Source organism: Rhinolophus sinicus, chromosome 17, assembly GCF_057876585.1.
Source record: "Rhinolophus sinicus isolate RSI-liver-muscle chromosome 17, RSI-T2T, whole genome shotgun sequence".
Taxonomy (NCBI): Eukaryota; Metazoa; Chordata; class Mammalia; order Chiroptera; family Rhinolophidae; genus Rhinolophus; species Rhinolophus sinicus.
Window position 1 is genome coordinate 100096418 of NC_142517.1, and position 13518 is coordinate 100109935.

General features: G+C 39.7%; 1 protein-coding gene and 1 long non-coding RNA gene across 2 annotated transcripts in view; one reads left to right on the forward strand and one right to left on the reverse strand.

Moving 5' to 3' along the window:
• ERICH6 (glutamate rich 6) overlaps window positions 1-3915 on the forward strand; it is a 29207-nt gene extending 25292 nt beyond the window's left edge. The window contains exons 13-14 of the mRNA XM_019748818.3: window positions 770-998; window positions 3652-3915. Coding sequence (XP_019604377.3) covers window positions 770-998; window positions 3652-3915 — 493 coding nt within the window. The remainder of the gene's footprint in view (window positions 1-769; window positions 999-3651) is intronic.
• The window catches only part of LOC148754832 (uncharacterized), a 41346-nt gene that overhangs the window by 19109 nt on the left and 8719 nt on the right, over window positions 1-13518 (reverse strand). The gene's annotated exons all lie outside the window — the stretch shown is intronic.

Consider the following 13518-nt stretch of genomic DNA (forward strand, 5'->3'; position numbering starts at 1 on the left):
CTCGAACAATTCTGTCTGCTCAAGAAAGGAATGGTGATCCAAGCTGGAAGAAGGTGAGAGTAGGAGAGGGAGATCACCGAGTAGAATGGAAGTCATTAGCACCACCAGACTGCAGACTGTGCAGCGCTAAATTGTATGTGTACAGTAAACTGCGGCGTTGGCGACGCTGAGACTGGGGAGCCGGAACAGTGTGAGCTCCACCTTCTGCTCTGGTCCAGAGCTCTTCTCCTCCACAGAGACCGCTGCCTCCTGCTCACACCCAGCCTGATGGGAGGGAGGTCTCCTAGAAAGTCTCCTGGCGCCCAGTTGCTGGATACCGTTAGAAAACCCCTCTCTTGCACTGTGGCCAATTTGGCCTTGCCCAGAATTTACATCCCCCGGTCTTCATTTTCGTCGAGGAAAATCTGAGTACTGGCCTTCTTCCCTTGCACATAGATTGCTCTCCTGTATGTCTTCTGGTCCAGACTAAACCTTCCCTATTCCATTTTCATCCCTCCCAGCACAAAATTCTCCAAATTGCTTTACCATCCTGGTTCCATCCTTTAGACCCATTTTGGTTCATCAGTAGGTCTTGAGTTGGGCCCAGTCCTTCAAATTAATATAGAATTCAGTCACAGTCTTATGACTCCTAGGATTACCGGAGGTTTTCCATCATTTTATGCTATTGGCTACCATAAACTGCTACTCTCTGGTTAGCAAATGACAGGGCTCATTTCAGGGTGGAATTACTGTGCTACTGTGTATGATTTTTTATTTCCTTTCTACCCAGGGTATACATCAATATCTTGGGAGGTCAATATTCAGATCCAGCTGGCAACAGAGTAAGGGCTTGGAATTGGTCCAGTTCTGGCTCTTCCTCACCCTTTGTTTCATTTAAGCCTGTCTTTCTGGCTTTGAACCATTATGTTGGAGTTCGTATCTTAGAACAAGACAAGATTTCAATCACTTTTCTAGCAATGGGCCAACAGGCAAAAATCAGTGTTGGAACCAAAGTGAAGGTAAGCATGTTTTTAAAAACAGTTAAAGCATTTAGAATAATAAGAGTAAAATAACTTTTATTAGTGTTATTACTGATAAATTATACTTGTGTGTAATCTACTGTCCACTAAGAATTTTAGAATTCAATGAAAAGACACATGGTGAAAGTTTCACATGGAGTGGGGGCAGCCTCATTCATTGTTTCTTCTTTCTCAGCAATTCCTTTTGGTTTGGACTTGGATCCAAGCAACACTTACTGAATGTTTGCTCTGTGGCTGCGTAGGGCTGCTTTGGGAGTTTGGTTTTAGGATTTCGTATTATGTGTGCTTTTTTGTGCTGTAGTAGAAAGCCCTGCGCTACGTCAGGAGACCTGGGTTCTCACCATGTTCAAGACGAAGCAGAAGCCCCATCTCCTTGGAGAAACTTCCCAGACCCCCTAGCCCTTGGCCCACTGAGGATCAGGCACGTCCTCCTCCGGGAGGCCTGCAATGCGCTCCTCACTGTTCCGGCTGTGTCTGTCAGTCTCGCTGCCACAGTCAGCTGACGGGGCTCCACACAAGCTTTCTTGGTGAGAAATGTACGGCACCGCCTCCTTTTGGTACATTACATTCATGGCAAGTGCATTCTTACCAAAAATGTAAAAAATGCACCCCCCCCTTCAGAAATGGATTCCAATCAGAAAAAAGAGACATTCTCATGCAAAAGAAAGAACTTGATGATAAAAGTTTTTACTTTTTTCATGATCCTCCTTTCTTTAGATGTTTTAAAAATACAAAAGGGACGTGTGAACACATTCTCATATTTGAAGATTCAAATAACATAGACATACAGAAAGTAAAAAATGAGATTCTCCCTTTATCCTTTTTTCTGTTCTAACACCCTTCCCAAAGGTAACCACCACCCAAAATTTGGTGTGTATTTCTCTTTTCTATGTATTTAAAATTATTCACATATATCTTCTTAAAATAAAAATTGGATTATACCATACTGATTATATTGTTGGGGGATTCTATTTGTTTTTGTTTTCCACTTAACAGGTATTAAAGGTTTTTCCATATCGTATTTCCAAACATATTTGTCTATTTTATTTTTAATTATTACATAATATTACAATGGTTACTGTAAAATTGTTAACTATCTTTTTTTTTTTAACATGTGTGTAGAATAAACTTCCAATTCCTGTAGTTTTTTTGTTTTCCTTGACAACAATACTTTCAACTCTCTCAGAAAATATTAACTATGTCTATTCTAAAGTCTTCCTCTGGCTACTAATTCTATTTTCTTGAGTCCAAGTATAGTGTCTCTGATGGGTGAATCTGATGCCTCTGTTTCATGACCTCAGATTTCCTCAGCTGTTCAGTGCTTCTTGGTTGTGTGTTCATTTTTGTGTATGAGAATCCCTGTTTTCCTGCATGTTCTGCTTAGGGACGTTTGCTTCTGGTAACTGCAGAGAAGTGGTAATACTGGCTAGCCGCAGCTCCGGGCTTTTAGCCCCAATCAGGGCTCCACACAGAGGGGAGGGAGGGGCGGCCTCCCAAACATTATCCCAGTGTTTATCTCAGGGTCTTTCCTGCGCATTGTATTTCTGTTGACTTTGAGCTCAGGATGTGTATGTTTTGGGTTAGTGGTTTCATTTGGTCATTTATCACTCTGGATATGGTCCCATCCGCTTTTTTTTTTTTTTAATTAGTTTCAGGTGTACAAAACAATGTACTAGTTAGACATTTATACCCCTCACAACCCCCTCCCCCAACCTACTACCCCTCTGACATCGTATACAGCTGTTACAATGTCATTACTCTGTTCACTATGCTGTACTCCACATCCTGTGATCATATATATATAAAATTGTAGTTGACATTCATTATTATTCAGCTTCAGGTGCACAGTGCCGTGGTCAGGAAGGCTTTTGTGCAGAGGAGCAGCAGGACCAGATGTGGGTTTTAAGAGATGATTCTGGCTGCAGGAGGATAAATGCTAATCTGTTCATTCTTCATCCATTTCATACCCCTCCCTCCCTTCCTTACTTCCTTCCCTCCTGATCCTACCTTCCTTCCTTTCTCCCGATGGGGGGATGAAAAGGCAGACAGATCCTGTGAGTTCTCTTGTCTGTTGCAGGTAAGTAGTCACTGTGCCGACAGGAGGCAGTTCAGCTGTTATTTAGCCTGTCCCACTAAGGCTACACACCACTCCCAGGCTGGTCCTGAAGCCGCAAACTGGAACTCCTTAGGCATTAGCCTGAAGAAGTTTTAGTTGCCCAGGTGCTTCTTGAAAATATCAGCTCAGGTGCTACCTTCTCTGACAAAGGCTCTCCCCTCAGTGCCCTCCCAGCCTCAGGCCAGTACCTACCACGCTCCCCCCGATTGGGCACTTCCTAGGAAGGCATCTTTGTGTTCTGCTCAGGATATGCTAGTTCAATTACTTGAATACATTGTAAGCATTTGGACGTGTCCAACTTCTGTTTGCTCTGGCCTGCTCTCCTCTCTCAAGTCTCTGCAGCATTTCAGCTCATTCCTTGTTCAGATTCGAATAACACCCCCGCAGTTCATAGATAATTAGACTCAAGAGGGAATCCAGCTACAAATTAGTGCCGCCTCCTCCACCTCCTTGGTTCCACAGGCACCATTTCCACTACGGCACCCTGAGCTTCCCTTCTCTTTCTTTGCTGAAAAGCTAGCAAACCCTGAGGAGATTCCAGTTCTCCGATACGTGAATGGGGACGACCTTCTTCTGCTGGCCAGTTTAATAAAGATTCGACGCCTGTTTCATAAACTTGAAGGATGTGTGAGTTTTCCCTCCAGCCAGGTTTGGGAAAAATTTAAGCAACCTTCCTACCTTTCTTCACTTGCTCTAAAACTAATTGCCCTTTGTAACAATTCCGGTATAAAGCAAGATACAATAACAACAATAGCAGCTATAATAAATGAAAAAATTTAAGAATGATGGTGCTTTCGTTTGTTTTGTTGATTTTTTTAAGGGGGGTGTGGGAGAGTTGAAGAAAACTGTATAAAATGACTAGGAAAGACCAAGACATAGGCTTTTTTATAAATTTAGAACACATCTTGAGTCATCATAGGTTTACATTCTGGCTCAGAAAACTGAACAACTCACTTTCAGGACAGCAGAGAATAAGTAAATCATCAAAAGTATCCCGATCACTTAGAGTCCTGAGGAAAACTGCAGGGAGGGATTAGACGCTTCCAAAACCATGCAAAAGACTGGGGAAGTGAAAGCCAAGGAAAACCCTGCTGGCTTTCAGGAAATCTGGAAGTGAAGGAATCTCAGGAAGCCAGGAAGCCACGAGCACCAAAGTGAGAAAGTGGCCTGAGCTCTGCGCTCTGCTCTGCGGGAAGAGCTGCAGCTCACATCAGAGTGAGGGAATAACAAGGAACTGCCATCTAGCTGAATATCCACCCCCCTCCTGCCAAAGATGGATGATGGCTGCAGCTTCTCTCCCACCTCGCAAAATTCAGGCAGGCATCTCGCATGGGGAATCGTAACTGGAACGGACTGGCAAAAGACAGTGGGACATTTTTTCTTTTCCCTTCCAAGGGGAGAGGGGATGGATGTTGCTCAATCTGCAAGGACAGCCCAGCAGTTTCTCCTGCTCAGTGATAAAATCGCTTTAGAGCAGAAAGCAGAGTTGAGGTGGACAACCCTAAAGAGGTCGCTGGAGCACCCGGACACTGTGTCTCTTGGGCTTGCCCAGACTTCTTGGTTCCCTGTTCTTTTTCTTTTTCTTTTTTTTGGTAATTTTGTAATCGTTTTTTTGAAATGGAATGGCCACATATAGCCTAAAGCTGTCATTCACCACTATTTTTAAATATATTTTTAATTATAGTTGATACACATTATATTAGTTTCAGGTGTACAACACAGTGATTCAATGTTAACATGCCTTACAAAGTGATCACCACAATAAGTCTGGCAACCATTTGTCACCATACATGGTTATTATATTATTGACTCTCTTCCCTATGCTGTACATTACATCCCCGTGACTTATTTTGTAACTGGAAGTTTGTACCCCTTTTCCGCCCAACTGTTCTTTGGGAGAGGGTGAAATGCAGTCTGAGAGGGCCTTTCCTTATAGTGAATTCCCAGTTCGGTGCTAATGCACAAGAGGGATTGAGCCCATCTACCATTCACCACTTGGTGTGAAGAATTAAATCATATTGTTTTCCTCCTAAGAGCCAACTGAGGAAGTGCAAGCAGGGAATGGAAGGGAAAGGAGTAAGTGGGAGCTTGGGGCACCGATTAGGAAGTAGGACTAATAAGGAAGTAGCTGAGCTACCGGGAGACGGCTCCTCAGTCCTGGTATTAACCCATTCACCACCTTTTATGTTGCCGTCAGCCAGCCTGCTTTACAGGAACTGCGTTAACACTAAAGATTCAGTTTTATTATTTTGTCATTTTTACTCTTGCTAATCTCCACCGCTGTCTTTGTGAAAATAAGGTTGCTAGACTTACATCTTGATCAATGCTAAATCTCTCTTTTTCACTTTTGCCTTTTGCCTCCTCCTTTTCATTGATGAGAGAATCTTTTCATTTCTATCAAGTGAGATAGAAATATTAAATTAATTGAGCTAGTATGTATCAGCATATCTCTGAAGAGTAGCACATAACAGTACAACAAGTAACAATCACAGCAAGGCCTTCACTGAATCTGTTTTTGTACATCAGTAAAAATGATTTTTGGAGTGCTTAGCACACAGTAGGTACTGAATGAGGCCTGATTAATTGGACCTGGGCAGGATAAGGAGACGGCATCTTACACCATGTTGCATTAACCAGAAGGTTATGTAGAATGAGCTTTACTTTTAAAACAATGATAATTTATTACATGTAATAAATATATGTTGTGTCTCTTAAAATGTATTAAAAAGAAAATGTTTCCTAGTGAAAAATGCTTATATCTATTTACTATCTATCTATTAAGGTCATATTTCAAGGCAGTTATATTTATTTAAGGGTTTGACTTGTTAAAAATAACAATAATATCTTATTTTGAGCACCTATATGTACCAAAAGTGGATTAGGGAAGAAGAAAACACTTTAAAAGTGTAAGGTTTTCCAGATGTAAATATTAATGAAATTATTGCTGTACGTAAAACTTAAAGTAGTACCAAAGAATCCTTGTTTCCTCTTATTCCTGATTTCAGAAATATGACTTTTATTTTTATTTTGCTTATACATATTTCAGGTTTTATTTATACATTGTTGGACTGATAAAATGATCATCGTTTTTAGAGGAAATACATATGTGTGTGTGTATCATTCCAGGATGGAGGATAGAGGGGTATGACCTGGCTTCAGTCCAAAGAAGAAGGTTCAAGTGTGGATAGAGTCAATGTATGAGATCTTGGGACAGCTCAGAAGGAAATAGAGCATTGGACAGAGTATCTATTTGGGAACCTATCTGCCTAATCTATACACCAGTGGTCAGCAACATGCTGGGACGGTGAATAGAAGTACAGGAAAGGGTAACAAGCTTGCCGAGTAGAGAAGGCATCCATGTGCACATTCCTTCATTCATTAAAGATGTCACACATGCAAGACGTTGTACATGGCTCTCAGGGAGTCTACCTTCCAGCGAGAGACAGCAAAGTCCATCATTTCAGATTGTGATCAATGCAATAAAAAGCCAGAGTAATGTGAATGAGTGTCATGGGGTAAGTAGGCAGGTAAGTGGGGGCACTACTTTATATTATGTGGTCAGAGAAGGCCTCGTGGAGGGGCTGGTATGTAAAGGTTGAAAAGAAAGCAATCATACAACGAGCTGAGAAAAGGGGAGTCCGGGCAGAGAGAACATCGAGTGCTGAGGTGGGAATGGGTGCCTGCACGTTCCAGTGATAGAAGGAAGGCCACTGTGAGGACAGGGCGTGTGGTGCCAGGTGAAGCTGGCCAGGAGGCAGGAAGCCACTGAAAGCAGGACTGTACGTGCCATGGTAGGGAGCTTGGGTTCTATTCCACAGATGCTTGCCTTTTCTTCAAGAGGTGCCAATTTCAAAAGCCTGCAGAGGTGACTGCTCATCACCTTGTATTTTTTGTTTTGTCCTACTCAATAATGAGAGCTGGGAGCAAGGATGGAAAGCAATGGGAATGCTGACGTAGCTTTGCAGAAATTATAAATTGGTACCATCTTTGGAGAGCCATTCGCCTTATTTAGTAAAACTGAGGATGTGCTCACCCAACACACGAAAGTTCCATTCCTACACAGATAAATTCTAGAGAATCCCACATGTACACAGACAAAACCAAGCTTGTTCACTGCAGCACTGATGTAATAGCAAAACAACAAAATGGCCTTCAGCAGAAGAGTCGGTAAATTGGGGTGTGCTATGCACCAAATGTTTGCGTCCCTCCAAAACTCATACGTTGAAACCTAATCCCAACATGGTAGGATTTGGAGGTGAGGCCTTTGGGAGGTAAGTAGGTCATAAAGATGCCCTTAAGAATGGAATTAGTGCCCTCATAAGAAGAGAGCAGAGAGCTAGCTCACTCTTTCCTCCACGTGAGGACACAAGGAGAAGCCAGCAGTCTGAAACCTGGGAGAGGCTTCTTGCCGGAACCCGACCCTGCTGGCTGCCTGACTCAGATTCCCAGCCTCCAGAACTGTGAGAAATAAAGTTGTGTCATTGATAAGCCACCCAGCCTGTGGTACTTTGTTGTAACAGTCTGAACTGAGACATGGTATGCAAACAGTGGAATTCCATACTACCTAAATCAATCTGAACAACCCCCAAAACCATTTTCACTTTCAATGAAAAAATCAAGAGAGCAGAGAAGTACGTTTAGTATTATTCTATTTATATAGTTTTAAAACATGCAACACAATCCTGTGCATCATTTCGTTAGACATACCTATGCAGGAAAAGTATAAAGAAAGGTATGGGAATGAGGTCCAATTCCAGGCTGGTACTTCCCCCTGGAGGTGCATGTGATGGGGAGCAGGAAGCAGGGGGCTTTGCTGATTTCTTAAGCAAGGTGGTAAGTTTACCGGCCTTTATTAATTCTTCTTCATATATTTTTAATATCCTAAATTGTTGTTTTTTAAAAGACTAGCCAGAAGCAGACAAGTAAAGATAGAAAGGACTTTTGAAGCAGTTTCTGGGGAGAAGCAACAATTCTGTGAGTCAGCAGAGGCTTTCACTGAATCCTTAAAAGTAGACTAGGGAATTGGGCCATGAAGGTTGGAACTTACAAATGTCTTTTCTTCTGATCCCAAATGTTCCTTTAATACCAACTGTGTTCTTGTTTTTGAACTCTACGCTTACATACATAATTCTCCAGAGATAGAGACCAGATTCAGAGTTTAACATGAACCCCTTAGACGTCTTCTACCCAAGTTCTTTCAATTCCGGATGATCAGGAATTCACACAGGTAATATTTCACTAGCTAAAAAGATGTGCTCCATTGTCCGGCACCCACACTACCTGACTTCTTTCCCCAGTGCCAAAATTAGGTGGAGATACTGTGCACTTCCGTACACTTCTAAGCTTTGATAATCCATTTACTGTGGCATTCAGCAGATGGAAAAACACAACTTAATTCCCAATGCCACAGAAATCAAATGATCTTTTACGAACACTTCTGAGACCAAAAAGTGGTATGATAGCTTTTCATTAATTCTAGAATAAGAGGAGACAGAGTAAAATAATTCTCCTTCGTACTCTTACATTGCTTACAGTTGATGTCTTACATAACCCTACAAATTCCTGACACTAAAACTGAAAGACAGTAAGTGCATTCTTAGGCCTCACAGCTAACCAGGGAGCAGGAAACGAGCCCAGGTCTGAGGACCCTGCATCCAGGGCTCTTCCCTCATTTCTCGCCTGTGGCTCTTGACCCAGGGCCGGCATGAAGTGGAAACCACCAGACAGTCCTTGGGCAAGTCCCAGCTCTCCACCAACTAGCTGTGTGTCCTTCGGCCAGTTATTGAACCTCCGGGAGCCTCAGTTCTTTCAGTTGTAAACTGATAAAAGCTGAAAAAGAGAACATCAACTTTGCATGGTGGTAGTGACCAGTAGAGAGAATATATGTACAGTGCCCGGCCTTCAGTAAGCTGTGCTCAGTGATGGAAACAACTGTGATTATTACAGAGCCCAGCCAAGCTTGTGGAGACCCTAGCCTCGCATTCACAAGGCCTAACCAAACTAGGGAATGGACTCACCTTTCTCCTGAAGATAGAAATGGATTTTAGAGTTAGGTTACATAATTAGATTAAATAATCAACAGAAACTAAAAGCTGATGACTGAACGGAATGACTTAATTATTACTATAAAATAAGCTATATTATTAGAAGTAGTAAAAGTAACTTTGTACCATATCAACATTTTGTTTCTCCTTTACTTACAGAGAATAGATCAAACGTGTTATACAAAACACTCCCACCTAATTTCCATAGGCACGCATATAAATTTTTGCAACATTTATTATTTATCCATCCTAAAACAGATGAAAATACGGATCAATTTCTGTTCCATTAAACTACAAAGACAAGGTTTAAAATAAATTACATTCTAATGAATGGCCCTTGGCCCTCCCTCCAAAAGGAAACAAAGCAATCCATCTAGACCAGTGACCTTCAAACTATCCCCTTCTCATACCTTTAAAATTTTTTAAAAGTTATTTTTAATGCATGTTCTCCCTTGCACATTTTTCAGTTGACATTTATAGTGATTCCTAAGTTTAAGCAATTGTGAAGAATGTAATTTCCAATGTATTGTGAATGTTGACACTTTGGAATAAAACATTCTTTTTTTTTTTTGCTAATCAGTTGATTTTGTTTATTTATTTAATAATTGTTTTATTTTTCAATTACAGTTGACATACAATATTATATTAGTTTCACGTGTACCACATAGTGATTAGATATTTATATACCTTACGAGGTGATCACCCCAATAGACCTAGTACCCATCTGACATCATACATAGTTATTACAATATCACCGACTATATTCCTTTTGCTATCCCCTACATCCCCATGACTACTGTATAACAACCAATTCGTATTTCTGAATCCCTTCCCCTTTTTCACACACCACCTCAACCCCCTTTCAAGCTGGCAGCCATCAAAATGTTCTCTGTGTCTATGAGTTTGTTTCACTTTTGTGTATTTTGTTCTTTAGATTCCACATATAAGTGAAACCATTTGTCTTTCTGTCTGACTTATTCCACTCAGCATAATACCCTCTAGGTCCATCCATGTTTAAAACACTATTTTCTAACATGAATCAAATGGAATCTAAATACCATAGCAAAGATAGCCAGCATTATCTATTTAAAAAATTTATAAAATAGTTCTTTAACATTCTTTTTCTTTTTGAACGTATACTTTCATTTCTACTTCCTCCAAGGAAGTTTGTTGGACTGGGATATATTTTTATGCTTGAAGATCATACTACTGATTACATCCTAATCCTTTTTGACCACAAAAGTACGTATTATTTTAAAATTTTAGAACTTTACTTCTTATGACCTTCTTATGGCTCTAAGTGTTCAAAAACATTCTTTTGATTGACTTAACATTACAATTATTAGTACCACATAATTGATCACAACAACATGACAAATTTTGGTAAATTGAAAGTAAAATTTTAGTGGAAATTTGGCTCATCCTTTTAAAATTTGGTTGAAAGCAAAGAATTGCAAATCACTGGACAGTCATCTCTAAACTGGCAGTTGTCAGTTAACTCATAGGCCTCCAACCACTAGGACGTAAATTCATAGAGGAAAAGTTTTCTTCACAGCAGCGTGTGTGTGTGTGTGTGTGTAATGGTAGCTGCTTCATGACCAAGAACCACATCCATTTTGCACCTCACATGGGTGGGGAAGCTGGACAAAGCATATTTGGGGTGTCAATTCTACCCTGGCTATTCAGCTGACGGTGATCCCGTGGAGAAGCCTTCACCCCTGGGGGTTCTCATACCCCCTGTTTGAAGATCACTATTCTCTCCACTTTGGTATATATTTTTAAATTTCCACATAAGTAAAAAAGAAATCACAACATACATACATGTTTTATATTAATACACACACATTCTCAGATTGCCTGGTTTCACCACTGGATTCTAAATTTAAATTGGTCTGGGATGTAGAGGGATTTTGGTAGCTTTTTAAAGCTCCCATAGCTGATTCTAAAATGCAGACAAGGTTGATCACGACTGGATTAGGACCAAAATAAGGGAGAAAAACAGTATTTCCCTAAAAGCATCATAATCAGCACAGACTCCTGCCTACACTGGGGTCGGCACTGCTCTTTTGGATGTTTTTTCCCTTTATGCTTGAAGGGTAAACAATCACCTCCACCATGAAAAACTCTGGGACATGGTGGCTGGGAACTTGCGGATAGGCAAAGAGTTCTTCCTGGTAAAGCAGACTGTCTTGTGGAGAGATCAAACTGACAGCCTTAGAATCAAAGAAAGTATGTTTTTCTTAATCAACTTTAAAAAATCAATTCATCTGTTGTAAGTGTAGCATCAGTCCATTATCTCCTGTATTGCAGCATTTCCTCTCCCTCTATAAGCAATGTGTCTTGTTTTACTGTGGCTGTTTTGAAGATTTTTCTCTTTATTTTTAGTTTTTAGTAGATAGAAAAACAGGGAAAACATTCAACAAAAAACCAAAAGTTCATTCCTTGAAAAGAACAACAAAATCGACAAGCACTTAGTTAGGAAAGCCCTGGCGAAAGGAAAAAAGAAAGAAGATTCCAAGTACTTGAAACAGGAATAAAAGAGGGGACATGATTCATTACCAAACTTACAAAAATAAAAAGGATTATAAGGGAATAGTATGAACAGCTGTGTGCTAACAAATTAGATAGTTTAAATGCAATGGACAAATTCCTAGGAGTATACCAATTACAGAAACTGACATAAAAAGAAATGAAAAATGTGACTCAGCCTACAATAAGTGAAGAGATCAAGTTAGTAATTTAAAAATTTCCACAAAGAAGAGCCCAGGCCTAGATGGCTTCACTGGTGAATTTTACCAAACATAGAGAATAATTAATGTTAATTGTTCACAAATTGTTCCAAAAATAGAAGAGTGAACATGTCCCAACCCATTCCATGAGGTCAGTATTACCCTGATACCAAATCAGACAAAGATAGCACAAGAAAGAAACTAAATATCTATGTAGCTGATGAATATAGATGTAAAAATTCTCAACCAGTGTTAGCAAACCAAATCTAGCAACATATAAAAATGATTATACACCCTAAGCAAGTGAAATTTATCCCAGAATACAGGGTTGGTTTAACATCTGAAAAAATTAATTAATTTAATAGACAATAGTACAGAATAAAGGGGGAAAACACGATCATTTCAATAAATGCAGAAAAAGCAGCGCATTTCCTCATCGTGAAAAAGGACATCTATGAAAACTTCACAGTTAACATCAGACTTAGTGATCAAAGGCTGGATGCTTTCCACCAAGATCAGGAACACGCTCGGATGTCTGCTCTAGCCACTTCTACTTATTGAAATGGAGGTTCTGGTCAGAGCAAGAAAAAGAAATAAAAGGCATCCAGATCAGAAAGAAGTAAAACTCTCTCTCTTTGAAGATGGAATGATCTTATATATTAAAAAAATCCTAAGTAATTCATATATACATACAAATATTAGAACTAATAAATGAGTTCAATAAAGTTACAGAATGAATACTAGATTAATGTACAAAAATAAACTGTATTTCTACACGAGCGATGAACATTCTGAAATGAAATTAACAATTTCATTTACGACAGCATCAAAAAATAAAATACCTAGGTACAATTTTAAGAAAAGAAGTAAAGACTCGTACACTGAAACCTACAAAACATTGTTGAAAGATATTAAAGAAGACCTAAATAAATGGAATGACACCCATGTTCATGGGTCAAAAGATGTAAAATTGTTAAGATGGTAGGTAATACTCTCCAAACTGATCTACCGATTTGACATAATTTCTACCAAAATCCTGCTGCTTTTTTGCAGAAATTGGCAAGATGATCCTAAAATTCGTATGGAAATACAAGGGACCCAGAATAGCCCAAACAATCTTGAAAAAGAAGAACAGAGTTGGAAGACTCAGACATTCCTATTTCAAAACCTCCTGCAAAACTACAGTGATCGAGACAGTGTCATACTGGCATAAGGCGAGACATGTAGATCAACGGAGAATTGGGAATTCAGGTATAAACCCTCACATTTATGATCAGTTGATTTTCCAACAAGGAGAAAATAGTCTTTTTCAACAAATGGTGTTGGGACAACTGGATGGCCACGTGCAAAAAATAAAGTTGGACCCCTCTTCTTATCATATTAAAAAAATTAATGTAAAATGGATCAAAGACCTAACTGTAAGAACTAAAACTCAGAGGAAAACACAGGCATAAATCTTGATGACCTTGAATTAGGCAATGGTTTCTCAGATAAAACACCAAAAGTAAAAGTGACCCCCCAAAAAGATAAATTGAAATTCATTAATACTAAAAATTTTTGTGCTTCAGAGGAACCATTAAGAAAGTAAAAAGACAACCCACAAACTAGGA